General features: G+C 32.9%; 1 protein-coding gene across 3 annotated transcripts in view; it reads left to right on the forward strand.

Moving 5' to 3' along the window:
- Nucleotides 1–26,502, forward strand: part of dsd (attractin-like protein dsd) — a 216,022-nt gene that overhangs the window by 34,704 nt on the left and 154,816 nt on the right. For all 3 annotated transcript variants that reach the window (XM_075376983.1, XM_075376990.1, XM_075376991.1), the window contains exon 2: nucleotides 12,109–12,312. In XM_075376983.1, coding sequence (XP_075233098.1) covers nucleotides 12,109–12,312 — 204 coding nt within the window. The remainder of the gene's footprint in view (nucleotides 1–12,108; nucleotides 12,313–26,502) is intronic.

The raw sequence follows: 26,502 nt of genomic DNA on the forward strand, positions 1-26,502 counted from the left end.
TCACATAAAACTAGTAACACGTCAATGTATCGCGACTTCAATAGCAGTCTGCGACTCAACATATGTATATTAACGTCAACATTATTGGTAATTATGGATAAAACTGTGCCTCCTCCTCAGTTTTCTTTTTCACGACTGTCCTGATAAATGTAGCCACGACAGCCAGGACGTCTTAGTATTATCTCTTCGATACTGTCCGGGGAGATGGGACCCACTTCTTGGACTACCTGCATTCTCAAAAGGTCCCATTTAGGGCACACAAAAAATGTGTGTTTGGCGGAATCGATTACTGCCGAGCAATTCACGCACTCACGGGTGTCTCTCCTCCCCTTCTCAAACAGATAGGAATTAAACAACGTGCCCGCTATAGAACTGGCTGAGACAGAAATCCAACTCCCCAACCCTCTATCAACCCAGTTTTGCACGCTAGGCAGCAGTCTTCTTGTCCGTCATCCTTTTTGGGAACCCTCCCGTCTACTCTGCCAGCAAGCCAACAGATCTCGTCTAGCCTCGTTTCTGTTCTTGTCCTCCTTCCTCTCTTTTTTCTCCTTGGCTAGCAGGTCGAGAGGAGGAAGCCCGGCAAGGACCATAGCTGCCTCAAATGAAACGATACGGTAGGCTGAGACAACTCGTATCGCCATTCTTCTTCGTAACCGCTCCAGGATATCCCTGCCTCTGACAATGCTCAGCCCCACCTCCCACACCGCAACGCCGTACAGCATTATAGAGTTTACCACCGATGCCAGCAGGCGTCTCTTCGACTGACGTGGCCCCCCGACGTTTGCCATAATGCGGCACAGTGCCGAAGCTGTTCTTTCAGCCTTGCCGGCGATTTCCCTGATGTGTACTTGGCACGTCAGTCTTGTCTAGCCAGACGCCCAAGTACTTTACCGCCGGAGCCGGCACAACGACAGTGCCCCTAACCGAGAAGGTCACATCAGCAAGTCTCCTCCTTCCGGCAAAGACAATGGCTTGCATCTTATTGACAACCACTTGCAACCCGCTAGCGTCGAACCAGTCTATGATACAGTCAGTTGAACCAGTCAATTACATCGGCGGCTTTGGCCATCAGTTCCGCCTCCATACGAGCCACCACCAATAGGGCAAGGTCATGGGGGTATGCTATGGTTTGCGACCCCTGAGGCAAATCCAGCATGAGAACCGGGTCGTAGGCCAAGTTCCATAACGAAGGCTCAAGAACAGAACCCTGTGACACGCCCGCAGTCACTACTCTCCTTACCACGTCACCGTCGAATTATAAACTATCTCCCTCTCTCTGAGAAGTCTGAAAGAATTCTCAAATAATCACTGACTCTCCTCCTCTTCAAGGCTTCTGTTATGAGGCAACGTGTTGAACGCGTTTCTGTTATCGAATAATATGAGATCCGCGAACTTCGTAGTTCTACGGGTGCCACTCAGTGCCTCCTTAATGATACCAACTAGTTTGGAGACCGCATCAATAGTCGACTTGCCCTGACGGAAGCCGTACTGATTATCCGCAAGGCAGCCACTGACCATGATCTCTTCTTTAATCCTCGAGAGCAGTAATCGTTCAAAAGGTTTCGCTCCTGCGTTAAGCAGACGAATCGGACGGTATGCCGCAGGCTCCTCGGCCGGCCTACCCGGTTTCTTAATTAAAACCAGCCTCACTCTCTTCCATTCCACCGGGAATTTCTCTGAGGACAAAAGGCCGGTCATAAGGTCCACGACCAGCCGAGGGGCTACGTCCACAAGTACCTTGATCACCTCATCAGGCCCTGGGTTCTTACCACTACTGAGCCTGCCTACCGCAGAGACTACCTCATTCACAGTGAAACACCTGATGTTATCCACAACTAACTCTGCTCTGGTTGCAGTTTCACTGACCGGGAACGGCTCCACCACCACTTTCCTAATGGCCTGGCCGGCAGAATGGAAAGAGACCTACCAAACTTACTTGACACAATATGGTAGGCATCTTCCCAAGGGTCCCTGTCCAATTGCAGATGCAACTCCTTACACTTCTGCTTCTTGGACTTCAGGATCACGTCTCTGAAGGCCTTCTTCGCCCTACGAAGAACATCCAGGGTCTCTTGCCTGCCACTTGAGGGTTCCACCAATAGTCCCTTCTCCGCCTGGTGTTCCCAACTACAGGTTTCACCTCTATGCACACCTTGCTCAGTATACTACATGAATCCTCATAGGAAAGGATCTCTGTATCCCCAACCTCCCTCTTCAGAACTTCCTTTATCCACCCCAGTTCCAGTGAAGTAGGCATCCACCGCGTTGACCTAACTTTCTGCATAGGGTCAGGCTACAGTACCTGGAAGAAGATAAATCTGTGATCACTCACAGACTCCTCTTCCAGTACCTCCCATCCATCAACAAACCTAAGGAGATCCACTGATGCAAACGTATGCTTTACTACTGGACCAATTAAAAGGTGCTATTCAGACTAAACGTGCACATCATTGTTGCTATGAAACTTCATGACCTACGCTTTAAAGTGCATCCACGTGCACTGTATTCACTGGATTTGGCTCCTAATGATTATTTCCTCTTCCCAAACCTGAAGAAATGGCTTACTGGACAAAGATTCATTTCAAATGATGATGTTAAGGCTGAAACAACTGTTTATTTTACAGGTTTGGACAAATCACATTGTACTAATGGTATTAAAAAGTCACTGGTCTAAATGTATCGAATTGCAAGGTGAATACATTGTAAAAAAAATCTAAAAAAAAAGCATGCATTTTCTTTATCAGGCGAACTTTCCAAATGATCCTTGTATTTTGAGTGTTGCATATAAGTTAATTAAGAAAAGCACGACCATTAAATTTTTGTGACTTGCTGATTAGATATGAGGTTTTAAAGACAGGCTACATGTTTGATATTATACCCCAGAGGCAATTATTGTAATTAGCCATCAAAAAAGCCCAAAAATGGAACAAAGTTTAATGGTAGTTTAAGAAATAGTAAATAGTGTTTGAGAATTTTTGCATGTGTTTAGTACTAAGTACATTATAAAGAATAATTGAGTGTATGGCACAAAACTGTTGGGAATACCAAAAAAGAAAAGGAGAGTTGAGATAGGTTGGGCCTAAAACTTCTGAAAACATCTGAAGAAATCAAAGGAGAGAACCTATAGGTTTTTTCTCCATTATGAAGGTTTTTGCTGCACATGAGGCTACGAAATATTCATGATGTGTGGAGACAAACAATTAATGTGTTTATAAAAAGTCAGTAAGCACAGAACACCAGTAAATTAACAGTAATTACAAATATTACTGATTTTAATAATTTGAATATATTAAGCCAATAGGAAAAAACAATTATGTGAGAATATAGACTGTGAGTATTCTATATTCATAAGGGGTTTTAAATCATTCAATGATCTATTTACCCCTTAGTTTAAGTCCCAAGAATTTCAGTATGGCATCAATTTATCCTTGGAGCATATTCTTATGTCACTACCAGAAAACCAGAAATGAAGATAGGTAATTTTGTCATATTCAGTAGTGTTTTAAATTTTAATTGAATATTGTATCACACTAAAGTTTTAATTTAAGATTTCATTTTCAACCATGTTACAAATGTATTGGAAAATTGAATTGTGAATCCTGAGGAAAATTTCTTAAATGGCTCTTTTGTATAGTTGAAAAGTGTGCTTTATTTCTGCAGGTTCGTTATGAAATACTGTTTAATAAATGTAAATTTTTTCCGTAGTGAGGTGCATTTAAAATTTTTTTTTGTTCAGTTAAAAAAATGAGTACATTAACAGAGATGCTGGTGGTATTAAAAAACTAAAAATGATCTTTAGTGGAATTTTATGTTACATACCAGTTCATGACCATGAACTGTATTTAGATTAGATAAATGCTGCTGTCCAAATATATCTTATTTTATAAATAATTGTAAATAAGCAGCCTCTTAACTAAAAAAAATACTATTATACATTATAATTATTGTATACTTCTACATATTATGGTGCCTATGTAGATGTTAATATAATGTGTTCATTTTCTTTCTTCATAAAATCCGAAATTATAAATAAGAGTGTGCCATTAAAAGAATAAGTTAATGTTAAAGTTTAACATTATAGTTTTTTTTTACAGATTTTGTAGTATTTTCCATTTTATGGTACTGTCCGGTTCAGAACCATTGAAAACCGTATGCAGTTATAATATTGAGAACGTTTTCTTCCTTTTAAGTGCAGGAAAAATAAAGAGATGTAACTGGTTAGTCTTGTTGAATAAATGGTATGAATAGACTAATTTGTCATTCAATATAAATATCAGTAGACGTGCATCTTAGTCCCTTAATCTCTTCTTTACTTTCATTTGAAAAGTATAAATATTTTTTTACATTTAAGGATTACATTTTTATTAAAAATGTATAAACATTTTTTAATAAATTACATTTTACTGTAAAGTAATGAAGTAATTCACAGGTTTGGCTTATTGACAGAAAATAATTTGGTTGCATTTCATGAAAACCAAGTGAATATTTTACTAATTCAATAAGCAATTGTATTGTATTATTTTTGATAAATCTTACTCTTGAAATAATTAATAAGCAGTAGTACATAAAATTATCAATGTAATGCTTAATATGAAAACTGTATTGTTTTGCTTTCTCGCTCTAATTTGTTTATGATTTTGCATAAAATTAAATGTATTTGTGTTTAAAGTAGATAATGTTTATAATTTAATAGTGGTTTAGTTATTTCATTATTCACTGAATGATTTTCTAACAAGGTTTATTTGTATAAATGGTGTCCAATATAACTACTGGTTTACCTGATTGCCAACTTATATAACCAAACTTATTTCCTATCTTGTATAATTTACTGGTTTACCTACTGATTATCAACAATATAACTGTTCTGATTTATGTACTCAACTGATTTATCTATTGTTGGTAGTGTTTCATCTTTTCATTTCATGTTAATGTTTTACTTTGTTTTGTTTTCCAACATTCTAAAAAGTGGAACCATAACAGTGAAAACTCAAATATGTCTTGAACATTTTGAATTAGACTGAAAAAAAACTATAATAACATAGTAATAAGGTTGAAGTACTTGTTACAGTTTTCAGACTTAAACTAATTAAAATTATATAATTTTAATGTGCTTTTGTAGAAAATCTATTTTAGCTTAAAAGGGTGTAACAATTATTAACATGTATGTATCAGAAAATTTATACGGATAATAATTTGTGTAAGTCAACATTTTGCAAACTTTTTTTATTTAAATTTTAACACAAGAATTAAAATTAATTATCTGGACACTTTTCAAAAATGCCTATAAAAATTCGATTTTTTTTTCTTTTGGATAGATGGCTGTGAAATACAAATGACATGAACAAAGTATTTTCGAAACAGGGCTTATAGATGTAGTTTACAGGTTCAGAACTGTTTAAATTGCATCTAAATGGTTAACAAAAATTAATGGTCATAATCTTTGTGGTCTTTCATTCTTGCCTGTTGCTGGCCACAAAAATATGTTAAGAATAAAGATTGAAGTTTTTGTCAGAGTATTATTATATTTTTAATGAAGGTTTGTGTTTTATTTCATCAAATATTTACTTTCTTGAGTATATAATTGTTCTGTGTAGCTATACAATAAAGGGAGGGAAAGTATGTAGTAAGAAAGATAGTTACAATGTACAGTAAGGAAAAGTATGCCAGTTGGGTCAAATTTTGCCTATCTGAGTTTTGCAGTTCTTGATGTTTCATGACCTCTCTAACAAAAAAACCCAATTTTAATGAAAATTCTGTAATGTATGCGCCTGGCTTTTGGTTGATATTTCCAGACTATGGACCGATTTGGTTCAAATTTGGCATAACGGCTTCTTTCATACAGGGCATTGATGCTATTTAATTTTGGACACATTTGATCAAGAGGGCAAGGAGATATGAACTTTTGGGTCAAAATTTTACTTCGAGTAAAATAATTTTTTGCATATTTATATCTAGTGTTCCAATTAATTTTTCTCATAAGTAGTAGTTTGCCGAAGGTGAATCCCTCAGTAGCAGAGTTACATAACTCTGACTGGCAAACTTATCTGACAAAGCTGGACATTTTTTAAGATATTAAGGGAAATGTTTTGCTATAAAGTTTGTAAATTTATTTTAATTTTATTAGAATTATACACTTTTTAAAATTTTATTTCTGTTTCTCTTGGTAATTCTATAATTACTTTCCACAACAAAAGAATGGCTTCTCAGCAACTAGTAGTGGTTAATTTGAGGAATTTTTGGTTTGTCACTAGTTACAATTGCATCTTTCACTGCAACATGATTGTTGTTCTGTTTTGATTATGAATGAGTCACTTGAAATGAAATTATTGGTAATACTGCTCTATGCAAAATTAAGAATACACATCTTTTATCAGTTATTATTCTAATCTCTTTGTAGGAGGTAAAGAAAATTGCTTTTCTTGTTTTGTGATCATAAATATGAAAAATTTTTGACATGGATTAACATAAAATCTTTAGAATGGGTGTAGTAGATAACTAAATTTTCCATGAAATGTATTCTAATTACAGTATATGATTACTAACCTTTCTCATTTTGTCTTCACTTTTTTTTGTGTTTAGCTCAGCTCATTTCCTCATAAGGAAAATTAATTGGAACTAGTCAGCTCATTTTTGTAATCCTGAATATCTCCTTTTTTTGCTCAATATAAATTGTGAATATATTCACAATTTTCTCATAAAAGAGAACATTAGATTGATCTCTGTATGTAAATATATAGAAAGGGTATTGTTGTATTGGTGTAATTATACACAAGTAGAAATTTTAATTCTTCTTCAGAATTTAACATTGTTATCAATTCATGAATAAGTTTACATTTTATTAAATTTTAAAGAATCTTTTAGTTAAACTGTATTACAGCAAATAATATAGCTTTACATTATGTTCTGTAAACACAAAAACTAGGCTAAGTTTACTTATTCCAAGTAAGAGAAATTTAGGTTTTGTTATGTGCTTTCAGAAAATGATTTAGAGCTATTTTTTTATGCAGCTCATTTGATGGTGGTATTGTTGTTGTTTATACCTGTGAGCTGAATAATAGCTTCAAATAGTTGTTGGATGTATATGTATTTAGGAAGTTCTTTTACACTTCGTTTTACTAAAGATTAACTACATTTTGTCATGGTGATCAATGAGTATCTCAGCCCTTACTTTTCTTAATTTTTTCAGGTTTACAATTTAAACCATTTTTTTAAGTGGTGCCATTTTAAAGTATTCTTAGACGTCACAATAACACTAAAAACAATAGCTTGTAAAATTTAGAACTGAAGAAGAAACTTTGCAATTCTAGCCATCAAGTTATTTTCTAATTGCAATACTTTTGCTCTTTTTGAATGAATATTATTATCTGTCATACAAAGGTTCTTTACATTTGGCAAAAAATGTAAAACAAGTAGTATAAATACTTAAATAATTATACAAGTAGATTTATCAGAACTGAGATATGAGAAGTGGAATGGTACACAGATTTAACTTGCTAAATTTGACTTTCTCGTGTCAGTTATAAACAAGGAACGTCCAAAATCAGGCATACCATAAGGTTCAGTCCTCAGCCCTACTCTATTCTGTATAATGATAGATGGTCGTATACAGATTCTTGAGTCCATACCAGGAATTAAAGGGCTTCTGTGTGGTGACGACCGTGTGATCTGGCCTACTAACAGTGATTTAAGGGCATTACAAGGTTACCTGAATAAAAGCACTAGAGAAGCTCCAGCAGTGAGCTGAAGGGAATGAGATGTGTGTCAATGCCTTGAAAACCAAATTTCAGCTCTTCTCACTCTCAACCAAGGAACATCATATAACTCTGACTTATGCTCAAGGGAAACTAAAATGAACAAATTCATCGATGTACCTTGGAATAGTTCTTGACAACAGATTGAGTTGAGCAAAGCATGCAGACCATCTGGTAGAAAAAGGTGAAAAGCGTCTTGGCCTAGTTAAGAGAATCCTTACAAAATCAGCAGAAGACATCTTGCTCAATAAGCAGAAAACAAAGCTGCTCAAGGACAGAGCTAAAGAATTTTGTGCTTGAAACTATAAGAAAGCGGTACCCCACACCCTATGGTTAAATGTGTTCACAATCAGTTCTGCAAATAGTACAAGAAAGGATGGAGGGGCTGGTGTTTATGCAGAAGCTTTCCAGTTATCAGAGCCTGTGGGAAACTAGCCAGTAGCTTTGATGGCGAGGTCAGAGCAGTTTTTCTCACTCTGGAATTCATAAAAAATATCAAACCGCAGAAAGTCGTTATCCTGATTGATTCGCAAACTGCCATAATTGCCATTTCTGATGCTTCCTGCTTTTCCACAAATCAAGTTAATATGTGTCAGGAATTGATTGAGTTGATTTTAGGCCAATACAAGTAGTTTTACAATAGATACTGGCACAGAGTTGGTTATTGGGTAATGAAAAAGCTGATCAGTTAGCTAAAGAAGGTGCCAGAAAGGAACACCCCAATAAGTCAATACCTATTGTGGCAAAAAATTAATCAAATCATCAATCATGGGAGAGTTGGAGCAGAAATGGCGGCTAGAGTTAAAGGAGAAGCAATGGGCATCATTACTTGATGAAAAGGGATGAGTGTCAGTAGATCTTCAAAGGGGTGAGGTCGTTGCCTAGTTTTGAATAAAGACAGGGCATGACTATCTCCAGAGCCACCTTCACCTCATTGGAGTCACCAAATCAGCAACATCCCCACTGTTCTCGAAAAGGTTCTATGACAGTCCTGCATTTATTGACTTGTCCTGAATTACGGGATGTTAGAACCACAGCAAAGAGTGAGGGTAAAGTGTATTGGGCTACTAGACGTCGCATGGTTGAAATGGCCCAAGACAATCAAGACAGGATAAAAAAAATTAGGCATACACTTTTCTTATGCTACAAATTTCCAATTTATATCCCGTCTTATAGCTTTGTCATCATGATTATTATTCAATTGTAAAAATATTGCTGTTACTGTAGAAATAACTGGGAAAAGTGGTTGTAAGAATAAAAAGAAAAAAATGCTGTAATGTTTAAATTATTTCTGTGAAAATATGGATCTCTATTAAATATTAAAGTATTACCTGGACAAACATTTAGTATCACATAATCTAATTTTACTAAAAAACTTTTATTATTTATTACAATTTAGCAACATTGCCCAGATATTCAGTTTTTTTGTTATGTAACATACAACAGTAGAGATCTCATACAATAATCCCTTCATCAATAGGAAAAACAAACAGTGTTGCAAAGTTCTCAAGTTTGTAGTTTTGCAAAGTTGCTGTAACAGCAAGTTATACAAAACTTTGCTGTAATTTATCTTCAAAGCAAGACATGTGAGAAGGAATAGAATTTCCCTCAGATATGAATGTAATTATTTGTAAAAGATGAATGTAAAAAATGCTTATGATCGACAGCGTTGAAAGTGTTTATATAACTTCCATTTCTTTTTTTTTATTTTAGCTATTTCCAAGGAAAATTAGTAGTGTGAATTTATTAAATAATCCAAATAATTTAATAATAAAAAATAAATAAAATCAAAAATTAAAATAAATAAAAATCCCTCAATAAATGAGGTAAGAAAAAAAGTACATACACTAAATGAACTGGGCTGCAATAGTTATTTGCTGTCAATGCCATTGCAAGTAAATAAATAAATATAATATATATTTTGAGAAAATCTTTTATACAGTTTTAAAATATTAAATTATATTACTATATCAATAGTATGGCAACATGGTTGGTCCAAGAAAAAAGATACCATAATCTCTTATATATACACACGTTAAACATTGTGCATTATAATCACAACATACACATACAATATATGTCATTTATATAAAGTGTTGTTGAATGATTAAAAATGTATATTTATTACAGTATATACACACACACACTGTTTAATATAGTGTACAGTTAATATCATTTGTAAATACAGTCAGTAGATTTTTAAACACTGAAAAAAGCGTTTGGAAAACATTTGCCATGATTCAGTAAGAAAGTTTTTTCTTAATTTTTAATTTCATTATGTCTTATTCTGATATATGAATAGTATGCAAATAAAGAAATATATTATATTGTGTTATAATAATAAACTGTAGATAAATTATGTGTTTAAGCTTAATTTTCACTCGGTGCAATCATTATTTTTGACTTGTTTCTATTTTTTCCACTACTTGTAACATTGTGCTTTATTTGTCCAGTCTGTTATTTACAGTCTTATTGTCAGCGTTTAAGCTCTACTACTTTTACCAAATATTTTTCACCATTTAAGATTAACTCCTTTGTGTGACAATTTACAAAGTAAATCACAAGTTATAATAATCATAATTAACAATCTAGATATGTTTTTTTATGTAAATGTATTGTAAGGAATTTCATATTATTTTCTTTCTGTTATACTTTCTGAGCTTGTAATGTTGTCATACTTTTGTAAGATAACTGAGCTATGAACATACTGAGCTCAGTAATCTTACTTAAAAAAAATTAGGAAATTAAAATATTTGTTTTGGTAATTAATTCTGTAGATTTACTTTGCATATCACCATACAACAGATTTTTCTTATCTTCAGAGGGATCCTAAATAAATTACTCAAGTATAAACTTGACAAATCATGCACTAAATCATCCTATAACAGTTCATACATGAATAAAATTTGAAGTGTAAGGCATATTATGTGAAAATTGGTTTGTTTTTTTTCTTGGTTTAGGCTAAGGAAAAATTTTTATCTATGAATTATCTTGGAAGGCAGGTTAAAGAAAAAAAACTAGCTGTGTGATAGTATGAGTCTTAAGAAGGCAATCAGTGATTTGGTGTGGAATAAAATGTTTAAAATTTAATTTGTATAAGATTCAGTTGGGTGTGATAGTAGTAGAGGAGCAGGGAAGGCTAGCTTGAACACAGGAGTGAAAGAAGGATACAGGCTATTGACTTTATTTTCAAGCAGCGTTTACAGTAAACATAATAAAAAAATTGAAACAAAAATTAAGAATGGAAGAATAATTCAAAGAGAAAAGATTAAGATGTTAAGATTTGTTCATAATATATTTTTTTTAGTCAAAACCAAATGTGTATTAGAATAAATTCTGAATATTATGCATTTATTGATGGTAGAATTTTAATTAAAAAGAAAAAAGAAGTAAAATATAGGTAATGAAAATGACCAAAAGCATGTTAATGATGCATTTAATATTAAGAAAAACATAATAAAGTAGTAGTATTTTGTGATTTAGGCATCAAAATTGGATGGACAACTTAAGGAAATTATTAAAAACTAGGTAATAGAAGGCATGAGGTAATAGCTAAGTATAAAAAGGAATTTACTAGGAATTAAAAAATAAAAATTAAATATATTTTTATGGAGTGCAGTTTTGTATTAAAGTGAAACATGGGCAATAGAAAAGCATCAAATAGATACTTACAAAATGAGGTAAAATAATGGTCCATTATTTTACCTCATAATTTTATAATTAAAATTATTTATTTATTTTTTTACCTCATGCAAGGTAGTTTACAGAAGAGAAGAAAGCTCAGCAGAAACTATAAGCATTTAGCTACTCCGTAAAATAAACATTGTAATTATTCTTTTTAAAAATAAAGAGACAATAAATAATTTAGTAATATATTTTCATTATATTAATATATTCATGTCAATTTGATTTATGATTGCGTAGCACATTTTATATGAGTCATTTTATAAAAGTATAATTTTTCAATTAATACATTTAAAAGAAGATTTTACTAAAGCTGTACTTTGCTCTATATTCTATTTTTTTTATAAAACATACAACCTAAATAAAAATTTCTGTTTCTCATTACACTTTCTTAAAAATATTCTTACAAACTAAAAAAAACTTAAGTATGATATTAAATGAAGATAATTTTTTACATTTAATATTGTAAAACATTTATTTAATAGTTTGTTAAATGGGTCTCCTACTCTTAAGTTATGTAATTAGCTCTTGTAATTTCTGATCCATCACCTTGTAGTAATTGATTTATGAATATCCATCATGGAAATTTTTTTAACAAATAATACAATTAGGGTTATTATATTAATTTCAAATATAAATGCATTTTTAAATTTTATTAAAAATTTTGTTACAGATTATCAGGCCCATCTGGACTGATTCATGATGGTACTGGTAACTACTCAATAGATGTGAAATGTAGCTGGCTGGTTGATGCAGGAGGTGTACCAAATGCCACAATTAGATTACATATTGAAGAATTTGCAACAGAGTGTGGTTGGGATCACTTGTATATTTTTGATGGTGATTCAGTCCATTCTAGGTTGTTAGCAGTTTTAAGGTAATACTAAGGTTTTTTTTATCTTATTTGATTTTTTGTTGTAGATATGAAATACATTTTTCTACTTTATTTACTAAAGCTCTTTCATCATCTAAAATTTAATAGGTTGTCTTGACATTTACATAAGTTTTTTGTTCTTTTTTTAAAGTCTGTGTTTTAAGTGCCGGCAAATTTAGATTATTTTTTTGCGATTATATAAATTGCGTTTATATAAAATTGCGAAAAAAAATTATATATGTATATGTATAAACAAATTATACATAAATTATATATGTATATGTAGGTAGGAAAAACTGAAGTATTGTAAATAAACAACAAATTTGATTTTGTAGTAAGGGCAAGTGTAGGAATAAAGAACATAAAAAATGACAGATGTTTGGGGATTATGGTGACAGAAAACTAGAAGAGCATAGTTGAAGTAGAAGGAAGGAGAGTAATGGCAAAGGAAGCCTTCAGTAAAAAGGGGATATGGAAAGCGGAAAGTAGCATGGCAGATAAAGTGAGGAATTAGGAAACAACTAACAGTATTAATAAGAAAAAGCTCTTATGCAGGAAGTACACAAAAGAAAAGTAAACTGGTTAGGAAGTGTGTTTAGAGGATGTGGAATCTTGACAAATGCATTGGAAAGTTCAGTAAAGGAGAAAGAAAGAGAGAGGAAAATGGAAGGATGAAGGTAATAAATGAGATGAAGATTGGAAACTATAAGGGAACAAAGAAGAATGCTTGGGACAAAAATGGATGGTGATGGCAAAACACCAGATGATGTAATTGTGTCTTTTGTTTCACATCGTAACCATAAATCCAAGTCCCATGAACTGTTATAATGATTTAAAAATCTTTTCATCAGTATTGATATTGTCAAGTAGTTCGATTGATATCAACAAATATTCTTTTTTTGATGATTGGCCAGCAAACGCTACATGAATTTTGCAGAGATGTGATACATGTTAAGTTTTACATGAAAAGTGTGTTGCATGATCCTCTACTGATGCCCACTTCATCTACATTCTCTGAGATGGTTGAAGGGTAATGTTATGAACCATAGCATTGAACTACATCAGTGTTAACTTTTCTTGGTGTGATAGGTTGTCCAGATTTGGAATCTTAATTAATCAGTGCTTTGTCCGTATTTAAACTGTGCACTGGTTGGTCACTATTATAAAAGTTCATCATTTTTTGAACACACTTGTATGTTATATAGGCATTTTTAATGTTATAAGCAAAAAAACAAAAAAAAGATTTTGCAGATAATATTAAAAATACAAACATATTTTTTACTGAAATGAAGGATATAAAATTATTAAAAATTAAATTTAACAGATTTAAATGTCGTACACTTTAGTCAAAATTATACATAATAAAAGTATAAATGAGTTACTCAATTTGGCAGTAACTGAATCAAGAAATTATAAAGTTAATTAATCCACTTTAATTTCAAATCACATTTTAACAAACTTTGAAATGATTAGTTATAATATACACCAAAACTTTAACATACAATAGAAAATCAGTCCTATTATTTGACAAAGAAATGCCCTTTCATTCCTGCATTTTAAATTGAATGATTTTTGGTAAAAATAGTCTTTATCTAATGAATTAGTGGTCACTACGAGTGCACTCAAGAGTATATAATAAAATTGAAAAGCAGATATGTCTTCAAATAATACAAAATGACGCGCGCACGCACGCACACACACATCCGCACGCACGTATATGTATATATATATATATAAATATAAAATTTATCTCTTCAGTAAGTCATGTTCTACGAGGGATATCTCTAAAGTAAAGACTGCTGGGAAATTTCTCTCCTTAAGTTTGGCCAACCTGTGTCATTCATGGGCACGGTAGTAATTTACACATGCATTGTTGTCTGTATGTTGTCGCGTTGTATTAATTACGTGTGAGTTATTACGTTATAAAATTTATTGGAAAATTGATGTTGCCTTCCACTGTGAAGTACGTGCAGTCATACGCTTTTTAAACCATCAAAACGCTAAGCCGGCTGAAATTCAAAAGCAGTTGGTTGCTGTGTACGGTGATAATGTAATGAATGAAAGAAACGTCCGAGAATGTTGTGAAAGGTTTAGAGATAACAGAATTAATATGCACGATGAAGAACATTCGGGGAGGCCCTCGATAATCACGAGGACTTGTTGAAACGCGTCGATGATGAAATCAAAAAAATAGTCCTCAACGATTTTTAGGCCAGGATGGTCGGCTGGATTTCCGACCAGGCCCTTCTTTTTCCTGATATCTCAAGAGCTGTTATCGGTCGCATTGTTCATGACCATTTAGACTTCAAAAAGGTTTGTGCACGTTGGTTGCTGCACGTCTTAACGGAACGTCACAAAAGAATCCGAATGGGATCTGCTTTGAAATTTTTGATGCACTACACAGTAAAAGGTGATGAGTTCTGTAATTCAGTTATTACTGGTAATGAAATATTAAACATCAATGAAACATTGATTTCTTATTACACGCCAGAGAGAAAACGGCAGTCAAATGAATGGCATCATCCTCAATTACAAACCAGACCGACAAAGGTCAAGCCACAGCCATTTGGATGCAAACTGATGGCCACACTCTTTTGGGATCGGTTGCTGATTGATTTCATGCTACGTGGAGTGCAGAAGCCTACTGCGAAAACTCTATGTAAGTTACAGCACACCATTCAAAATCAGCCACATAGGCAGCTGACCGACGGCGTCGTACTGCTGCATGATAATGTACGTCCACCTGTTGTGGGTCCGACACGTGATTTACTGAGAACATTTGGATGGGATATTTACGATCACCGCCATATAGTCCACATTTAGCTCCTTCTGAGTACCATTTTTTTGGGAAATTGAAAGAATTTTTGAGTGGTAAGCAATTGGTGGGTGACGATGAACTTAAAAATATGTTAGTCAGTGGTTAAATGGACTGGCAGAGAAGAATACGGTTGGTGTGTGTGACAGTGAGGGTATTGAAACTGGTGTATCACTACGATAAATGTCGTAATTCCTGTAGTTATTATATAGAGAAGTAGTATAAGGTATAGTTTAACATAAATAAAAAATATGTATAAAGTTTAGAGAATAAATTTTTTTACCATGAAACTGTCTGTACTTTAGAGATAACCTCTTATATTTTATCTTTTCCATGTGAACAGCTATTTCCAAATGATTGTTTTTATAGTGTTAATAATCTGATTTGCATTAATAGGTAGTATGAAATGTGTTGTTTTTTTAATTAATGAAGTAAAACTATTTTTTCACAATAAGTTATTATGTCTATCTAGTAAGGAAGGAAAACACTAACTGGTTAACTTAAGTCCACGATGAAAGTATTTTTTTATTTTTGACTGTAAAAAGAAAATGTATTGCATTAAAAATTTACCAACATTATGTGCTTTTTATCAGGGAAAGAACTGGTTACATCTTATTTCCTAGTTCATTTTATCACTATTGCCTAGGCTTTGCGTAACAAATAATATATTTATTTTGGTGTTAATATTGAAAAGATCAGGCAACCTTTGTGAAAGAGGAATTGCTCATTCATACATATATTAATCAGTTAATGAGTCATACCTTATTGCATTCATCTTAATCAATTTTCAAAACAAGGAATTATAGTGGGTAAAAATTGTTAGATAGGACTTAATACATCATTTCCAAAAGGATAATGAATGGATGTATAAAAGGATGTTTGCTTAAGGTACTCTTATGACTACTTACTCTTAAGACTATCTCCAATTTTCTTTGCTCCCAACTTGTTATTATATTATTTTTCTTACACATTCCTGTCATCTGTTAGCTCTTTTGTTTCCCAACACTGATCTTCATTCTATACCTCTTGTAAATGTATCTTGAGTTCACTAGTTAAAATTGTTCTATTACTTTTTTGTTTACTGTACAGTTGTTTTTACTTTTGTACTGTTTGAAGTTCCATGTAGTAAACGACACCTTGTAGACGTTACTGTTATTAACAATAATGTTAATAAAAAAAATGCAGTGTTGTCTGCAGTGTAATTTAATAACCTCAGGATTGAAACTGCAATACAGGCAAAATTATGATTAATTTCATGTGGGTTAATAATTTAATTATTTTTCTATTAAAATTTGTTTTTTTCAAAAACACATAATAAAATAACATAATATATATTTAAAAAAAACAACATATACAGTAAGAATGTACCTCTCTCTTACAGTATACATTAATTGTTTCCCATTTATGATTAATATGATAAAGTTCCTGACCTGTGTGTTCTTATCATTATATAGGTATGAGGATAGAATGTGTGATTGTTCACAGATCCAAATGTTGACTCTGATGTGTTAACATGTCTGTTATTATATTTGAATTTTTAGGCTTTACAGTTGGAGTGCTGGAACTAATTCTGCTATATCCGTTGTTAATTTACTGAAAAGGCTAAAAAAAGCATGCTCTAATATTTTTTTTAATTTTGTCATTGAAATTGTTATAGAAATGTTATAAATATATTAAATTATGTTAATCTCCTTTTTTAATACTTTTTATAACCAATCCATTTTTACACCTTTTGGATGTTCCATGAGACAAGACTTTTTTTAGATTGTTAAAAATGGTAGATTACACAAACCCTGATTTTGATTTTATAGTATGGTTTTGTTGGTTTAATTATTGTGGTGTACAAGAATTTCATTTGCTTACATAGGTCATGCTCTCAGTACAATAAATTTTTATTGGCGGACTTATCTATTCTTTTAGTAGTAGTACAGGCTAAAACCGATTTTTTTTGGTCTTTTTTGATGGTGGTTAGAACTGAATTTCTTATCATGTGAGAAATGTTAACCTCACCAGGATTTGAACCATTTGTTGTTCAAATCCTTCTAGATGAAAAGCACAGTTGCTGCTGTGTTGACCTACAGAAGTCAGGTTGATATTAATAAAAGTTTTAAATTAAATTTTTATTATTTTATTAATAATACAATATCTTCAGTTATAATGTTTTTAGTAAATTTAATTGTTTTTTGTCTTCAGTCATTTGACTGGTTGCTGCAGCTCTCCAAGCTTCCATATCTAGTTCTAATCATTTCATTTCGGTATATCTCCTACATTCTACTTCCCTAACAATTTGGTTTCCATATGCCAATGTTGCCTGCTTGCACAATTTTTCCCATGCACCTGTTTCTCCAATATTAAAGTGACTATTCCAGGATGCCGTAAGATGTGGCCTCTAAGTCTGTCTTCTTTTAGCTAGATTTTTCCAAATACCTTGTTCTTCATCAATTTGCCGCAACACCTCTTCATTTGTCACTTTATCCACCCATCTGATTTTTAACATTCTCCTGTAGCATTACATTTCAAAAGCGTCTAATCTTTTCTTCTCAGGTACACCAATCGTCCAAGTCTCACTTCTATATAAATCTATGCTCCACATATACTTTCAAAAAGTTTCCCTGATGTTTAAATTAATTTTTGATCGAAGCAAATTGTATTTCTGATTGAAGGCTTATTTCGACTGTGCTATTCAGTATTTTAATATCACTCCTGCTTCATCCATCTTTAGTAATTCTACTTCACAAATAACAAAATTCTTCTACCTCCATAATCTTCTCTCGTCCTATTTTCATATTCAGTGATCCATCTACTTTATGTTAACAATATTTCATTTCGTTTATTTTCATGTGGTAGTTCTTGTATAGGACTTCATCCATGCCATTCATTGTTTCTTCTGATTATTTTTTACTCTTGGCTAGAATTACTGTATCATCAGCAAATCGTAGCATCTTTATTTTTTCACCTTGCACTGTTACTCTGCAACTAAATTGTTCTTTAACCTCATTAACTGCTAGTTCTACGTAAAAATTGAAAAGTAATAGGGATAGGGAACATCCTTGTCTGACTCCTGTTTTTATTATTGCTTCTTACTTATGCTCTGCAATTATTACTGTTGCATTTTGGTTCCTGCAAATGTTAGCAATTGTTCTTCTGTCTCTATACTTGAACTCTAAATTTTTTAAAATACTGAACATTTTATTCCAGTCTACATTATCAAATGCCTTTTCTAAGTCTATAAATGCCATGTATATTGGTTTGTTTTTCTTTAATCTCCTTTCTACTGTTAATCTGAACATTAAAATTGCTTCCTTATTCCGTATACTTTTCCTGAAACCAAATTGGTCTTCTCCTAACACTTCTTCTACTCTCCTCTTAGTTATTCTGTACAGAATTCTAGTTAAAAGTTTTGATACATGAATAGTTAAGCTAATTGTTCTGTATTTTTCACATTTATCTGCTCCTGCTTTCTTTCGTATCATGACAGTAACACTGTTTGAAGTCTGATGGAACTTTCCCTTTTTTGTAAATATTACACACCAGTTTGTATAGACTATCCATCACTTCTTCCTTGTACTGCACAGTAAATCTGCAGGTATTCCGTCTATTTCAGGAGCCTTTCTGCCATTCAAATCTTTTAATGCTCTATTAAATTCAGATCTCTGTATTGTATCTCCCTTTTTAATTCTCTTTGACTTCTCTTCCTCTATAACACCAATTTCTAATTAATTTCCTCTGTATAACTCTGCAATATATTCCACCCACCTATCAACCTTTTCTTTTGAGTTATAAATTGATGTACCATCTTTATTTAACACATTATTAGATTTTAACTTATTTACCACAAAATTCTCCTTAACTTTCTTGTATGCTCTGTCTATTTTATCAGTGATCATTTCTCTTTCTGCTTCTGAACACTTTTCTTTAATTCACTCTTCTTTCACTAATTTGCACTTCCTGTTTATATTATGTCTTAATTTTCGATAGTTCTTTTTACCTTCTTTATCATTAGCATTCTTATACTTTCTACATTCATCCGTCAGCTGTAGTATATTTTCTGTTATCCAAGGTTTTCTACCAGTTCTCTTTATTCTGCCTAAGTTTGTTTCTGCTGATTTAAGAATCTCCCCATTCTTCTCTATTTTCTACCTTGTCTTTTTTTACTCAGTTCTCTTGTGATATTCTCCTCAAAAGTGTTTTTATCTCCTCTTCCTCAAGTTTCTCTAAATTCCATCGATTCATCTGACACCTTTTCTTCGGGTTTTTAAACCACAATCCACATTTTGTTATTAATAAATTATGGTCGTTATCAATGTCTGCTCCTGGAAATCAACTCAACTGCAAAGCAGTTGAGTTGAGCATATTTAACTAACTGCAAAGCATATTTTGCTTTGCAGTTGAGTTGATTTCTAAATTTTTGCTTAACCATGATAATCAATCTGATGTCTTGAAGTATCGCCCAACCTTTTTTATGTGTATATACTTCTTTTATGATTATTAAACAAGGTGTTGGCGAATACTAGATTATATTGCATAAAACTCATTAAGTCGATCCCCTCTTTCATTTCTTTCATCCCTCTTCATGTGTTTAATTGCTTCGTCAATTTCTTCCTATACACACTGTACCTCATCGTCATCATGGTCACTTATAAGCTTATAGACTTTAACAATAGTCATCGGCTTAGGTTTTGATTTTATCCTGATCACAATGATTCTGTCACTAGGCATTTTGAGATATTTTACTCTATGCCCTACCTTCTTGTTCATTACAAAACCTAATCTTGTCTGCCCCTTATTTGATGCTGAGTTAATTATTCTAAAATCTCCTGACCATAAGTCATTCCTACCAAACCTTGATAATTCTTACTAAATCTACATTTAACCTACCTATTTCCCTATTTAAATTTTCTGGCCTACCAACCTTATTCAAACTTCTAACATTCCACACTACAACTCGTAGAATGCTGTTTTTTAATTTTTTGTTGACCCATCTCGTAGTAGTCCCCATCCAGAGATCCAAACTGGAGACTAGTTTACCTCTGAAAGATTTTACCAAGGCGCCTCCATCTTTGCCACTTGAAAATGCAGAGCTACATTTTCTTGGAAAAAATACAGCTATAGTAAACTATAGCTGTATTACCATTGCTTTCAGCTGCGCAGTATTCAGAAGAGTGATGTTGTGATAGGTTGTTTAAGTCTGCTTGACCAAGCCTTTAACAACTACTGAAGGAGCTGCTGCCCTCTTTCAGGAATCATTCTTTAGTCTGGCTCTCAAACAGATACCATTTTGATAAGTTTGGACCTTTGGTCCAGCTATTCTGTATCACTCCTCCTTAACTAAAAAATTCTCCTTACCATTGGTATGGTCTCATGATTCATAGAGGAATACTATAAAGGTCTTTAATGAGGTGGTTTCCTCTAGCCTTCCACATCCTGTGGTGTTGAACATTTTGTTTCATTACCTTTAGAGATGATTTCCCATACCAAGAGCAAGAGGGTGCCCTGCCTTCTATCACTCCTCCACCCTCTACAGAGGCTGTTTTAGAAGGGGATCTCCTTATCTGGGTATATGTTCTGTCCCAGCCTTTGTTAGCCACTTCCACATACTACCATAACCAGAATGTGTAATTGTTGACCCTACTTTATCACGCAGATGTGAAAGTCCAGAATTTCCCTTCCCGTAAATCAGAACCACAAGGCATTTCCTGATTTCTCCTGTAATTTAGAAAGGAATTTAATTGTAATAATTCATAATTTTTATAATTTTAATTTGGAAAAATTAAATTATATTGTTAAGGTAAAGTGTAATTATTGTAAAGATAATGTAATTTAAAGTGTGAATAATACAAAAATTATGTAATTTGAAACTATAGTTTCATTGTGAATTAAAAAAAATCATTGATTGATTGATTGATTAGTGTCATGTTCCATTTCCAGATTTAATACAGTTTTCTCAATTTGGGGTCCATACACACCTGTGCATTCCTTATTTATGTAATAGTTGTAGTTGCATCTTATTATATTCTTCGATCATCAGGTTAAGGTTGTTAATTCTGGATAGAATGGTGTAGCTAGGTACATTTGAAGAGTTGTTAGCACTAAAACCGATTTGACTGGCTCTTAATATAATTATTCTGTAGAGTGTTTTGATCAAATTAAGTTTTCAATTGTCAGTTTCATTACATCTTCAAAAATTTTGTAATCATTTTAATTTTTAGTGTACTTTCAATTAAATTGTCTCTCTTCATTTCTTTTTTGTTATTTATGTAATTTATTCTGCAGAATATTGTTTGCTATTTCGTAGAAACATACGAGGGTTATTTTTTTTTCAAGGTCCGATCGATCACGAAATTAAAACCACAGTGAAAATAACAATTTTTTTATTTGTAACAAGTACTTACATAGTTACACTATTTCTCTACATAGTCGCCACTCCGATTTAGAGATTTGTCGTAGCGTGGTACCAACTTCCCAATACCCTCATCATAGAACGGAGCCGCCTTTGTTTTCAGCCATGTTTCTATGCTGGTCTGCAGCTCGATGTCGGTGCCAAAATTGTTAGGTTGATTTAAACAAACTAGGCATTTTGTAACTAACGACCAATTAAAAGAAATAAAGTTGTAAATTTGTAATGCACAATAATTCAGACACACAAAGCACTCACAATAATATGTTAACTACTATCACACAACTGGCATCGTTCTGATGAATGTGTGCTATACTAAATCACGTTTGTACATGTCTGAACTTGCACAACAGTAGCAACACTACCCTTTGAGTTAGATCATTTACTTCCATCATACTTAAAATGCTCTTGGAGCTTTTACTTGACACTGGACAAATAGACGAAAAACATTTAAAAATATTAAAATAGCAAAAATACTGTGGGTAATGGAGAAATTCCGAATACATATTTTAAAACAGAATAAGAAACTGCATAAGTACACCTATTGTTAGTCGTGAGACAAAAATCATGTTGACCAGTGTTAATTTTACTCTTTTTAGCACTATCAGTTGTTTTTGCATGTCTTGTCTTCAAATTGTACATGGTTTTGTTGATTTGCATTTTGTGGATAGGAATGGTGGCTAGTAGACATAATCAAGGAACCATTAGGATTAAAATAATCTGGCTTAGCTTGGCAGTTAACTGTATACATCTGGCACATTGAATCAAGTGCTAATCTTTTTGTGTTACTTTTATAATAGAGAGTATTATAACCAAAAGTAAACCAAATGTCCCTCTTTAGTAGACATTAAGTCGAGCAAGATGTAGACAGTTCACTATCAGGCCAGACCAGTTTTCAGAAATCTTAAATTTATAATTTACTCAGTAATACTGGAAATATATGTTACAGAGCTATTGCATGTATAAATTCATACTGAACTTGTAGATGTTAGGAATGTGTTTTTAACATAATTACTTTCTTGGCTGATCCCTTAATTATTTGAATTTCAACTGCTTTGGGGGTATTCCCAGTCAGATCAACAAGCCTCACAACTTGACCATCAACAAAATTCACAGGATTGATCTATAAAGTGATAACAAAAAAAAATTTTTCAGATTTTTTAGACACTCAGTTTTTTTGTGTAGGACCCTGTAAAAAAGCAAGGTAATTACAAAAAATTAGTTTTCTCACCTATAACAGCTAGACAACTCAATTCAATTTGGTGTCATTTCAAAGCTCTTGGAATGGGCTTTCATTGATATACCATTGGCAAGATTTTGTGGCATTATAGTTCAAGGTAATCAACAAATCTATTTGACCGTGAATATATATATCCAAAAGTGTATTTTTTTAAATTTGAAAAAAATTTTTTTTCTTCATTATGTGCTGTACACGCGGTAAACATTTCATAATGGGACTGCAATGTGATCATGGTGGAATAAAATAATGAACTTGTATGTACTCACCACTTAAATGCAATTCATACAGCTTTCAATGATATTTACAGAAAAATTACACAGTGTGCCTTCTTTTTACAACTTCTGGTTAGCATTGTCCACTTCTTGTTTTGAGACGTTATAAACTGTTTTTGTTGAATTTCCCCTGGGATCTACTTTTGAAATAACATCACTCCTATGTACATTAAGAACATCCTCAAAGTCTGTGTAGTGGAAAGAAGGTGAAGAATTATGTGGGTGTAAGAACTTCATCTTCACTGTTTCATTTTCCTCATTTGAGTCTAGAATACACCCCAACCACCAGTGTCCATTATATCTGCAGATCAGGAACCCAATCAATTCTGTGAATACAAGATCATCCTCAATATTTGTTGTGCTTACTGTTACTGTTTGAGTTGTTAGAAAATGAAAACATCCTCACTTGCACCTGGTTCTTATTCAGTGGAACAAAAGAGTGGAGTTTCTGAATACCTGGTCCTACTCATTGTCCTACTCTTCAAAAGCCTCTTCTTCTCCTTTACACTGTTCAATTTTACTGTAATGGAAATATATTGACTCAATGTGTCCATTTGCCCAGTCATACGGCTCTTGTGGAGTCATGATCTGGTCATTGTAGGTCATTTGAAGCTCTAGCTGCAAGTCTTTTAACAGTTCCTCCCACACCATGATATGCACTTTTGCCATGAGATGTAGCAAAAAAATGCCACTCTACTTTGATTCCAAAGTCTGATTCATGGTAACAGAGGTTCAGAAAATTGCGTCTGTTTTTTACTGAGAGGCATCACCATCACTGTAGTAATAGATCAGGCTTGGTTTTGTTGTAAAATGAGACTGCATGAAACCAATTAAATATTTCTGAAAAAGGTGCAATGCTATTGTGTCGTGTGAAATTCAGAAATTATGAAGAGATGTTACTCATTAATGTTTTTGTTGTTGGATCTTGGAAGTAGATTGTGAAGGTATGAACTGTTGTCTGTGCATTGTTCCAGTGGAAACCTTGGTTTTCATCCTGGAGAATGAATGAATAGTTCTCAGTGAAGTTGCAGATTAAAAGATATTCACTTTCTTTCAGAGATTGCTTCAGATGAGTGTGGTAACTAGACTGTTGACTAGCAAGAAATGAGAGTGTTGAAGACGTTTCGGAAGTTTTTCAAAAAGTATACTGATGAATTCTTCAGTAGGTTTAACTAATGTCTTGAGAGATGTTCTTTTTTCAACTTGTATCCACTGTTTGTAGGGGATGTTTTCAATGCAGTTGAACTCATTCCCTTTCCTTGACTTCTTCAAACCCTGGACAATTTTTGCATTTTCTAAAGTAGCAAGCTTCAGTTGGATTAGCACACACTACATACATCGTAATATCTTTGTAAGACTTAATTGATCTATCACCTTCTATCAATTCTTTCATTCTACAATGCATAACCATAAGTTTTGTGCATTGTACATACACAAACACTTTGGGTTCCACTTGCACCTGCAAGAACACAATACTTGGCTGAGTTCATAGAACTTTGAAAATCCTACTTTCAGCAGTGGATACTTGTGTTTAAACAATGCAAAAGCTTCACGGAAGTTACACAGAATTAATTTTTTCTGAACATGTTCTTGTCTTACATTTATCTAAGAGAAATAAAAATTTTTTTCCAGGCATCATTCAACTTATTTTCTTTCTCCCATACAGATCAGTTACTTTTTCTGCTGTTTCAAAATCTAAAGTTCTACCAGGTTTAGGATCAGGACATGATGTGACACCTTTTTCTTTAACCAGGCCTTTGTATACGCAGTGTAGTCTGATATTCCAAATTCTTCTTGAATGTCTTTTAAAGTCCAGGTTTTAGGGAGCGTTGTCAATATTTGCATCCTTATGTTCTTATCATCTGTAATATTAAATTTTCCCTTCAGATGGTTGATAATTTCACGGTCAGAGGAAAGAGGAATAGCTTCTTGTTCAGAATCTGAATCCATATTTTTGCTTTTCAGTACTACTACTGCTTTCTTAAGCTTCTCCTGAGGGTATTTTTTCTCGCATAGTAATTTTTTCTGAATAGGTGATTAATTTAAAACATCAAACTTTTGTTCAGTGTAAGCTTCATCTTTTTCTGGGGAACACAAAGGATCTAATTGTTGAAATTCATCAGAAGTAGATTCTTCAGCATTATTTGTAGCAGATGCTTCTAACTGTTTGCGGCAAGTATCACAAATTTTTTAACCTTTTTTAAGAAAATTAAAAGTTTGTACCAAGTTCTTGTTTACACTTCTCAGGTTTTCTTATAGGAATTATGACTTTACTTTTCAAATGGATTGTAACAGTACATTTTACTTGCTGTAGAAGTTGATGGTTTCATGCTCGTCACTGTATCCTGGTCCAAGACTGTGAAGAATTAAAATAAAAAAGTCATAAAATTCCAAACCTGTAGAGAAAGGCAAGCTCAGTTAACAAAGAGTGATTGAAAAGTCTGAAAAACATATTTTTTTGTATCACTTTATAGATATGATCAATCAGGGAGTACATCTGTTCTAAGAGATGATCCATACTGAATATTACTTTACTTGTCTCAACAGGATGAAACATGTACATTCTTTTGCTGGCAGTAAGAGTGCATGTCATTACATGCACTCTGCCTCATCAAGTGACCCAGTCTGGAAGACTGGAAGGGAGTGAGGGTTTTCATTGATTGAATCTCAGTTAGCAATTGCCACATACGGGTAACAATTGGAATATTCTGCTGTATCTAATTATTACAAAATTATTTTTTAACATGATCCCATTGCAATCCTATTATGAAATTTTTACTACATGTACAACATATAAGGAAGCAAAAAGTATATTTTTTTCAAATTTAAAAAAAAAGATACTTTTGGATATATTCAAGGTCAAGTAATGTTTTTGGTGACCCTGACTTATTAATATCACAAAACCTTGTCTAGTAACATTTCAAGTGAAAGTCCATTCCAAGAGCTTTAAAAATGACACAAAAATGAGCTCTCTATCTCTTTTAGGAGCTGATAAATTTATTCTTTTGTAATTACCCAAATCTTGTTTTTTGCAATTTTTTTGCTTTCTTTACGGCTACTAACAAAAAACTTAGTGACTGAAAAATCTGAAAAAAAATATATTTCTTTGCATCACTTCATGGGTAGAGCCAAACCTGTAAATTTTATTTGAATTACTTGACTTGAATCTATGAAGTGCATTTATTTTCATTGATTTAATGTGGAATGACCCTTTGGGTATGTTTACAGATTGTGGTATGCAAAATTTCGATGATTTTCAGAGTATTATACAAGTTTGTATAACTTAAATTTTAGGTGAAGCTGGCTTGTATCTCATAAATTAGTTGCTTGCAAAAATTTATATTCATCTTACCTGCGCTAGGTGGTGTAAAATATATTCATGCTATTCTTTTTTAGTAACATGAAGGTATAGGGGGACTAGCTGCCGATTATTTTGAAGTCATATATGTCAACAATGAATCGTTTTCCT

The sequence above is a fragment of the Lycorma delicatula genome, chromosome 1 (assembly GCF_047948215.1).
Source record: "Lycorma delicatula isolate Av1 chromosome 1, ASM4794821v1, whole genome shotgun sequence".
Taxonomy (NCBI): domain Eukaryota; kingdom Metazoa; phylum Arthropoda; class Insecta; order Hemiptera; family Fulgoridae; genus Lycorma; species Lycorma delicatula.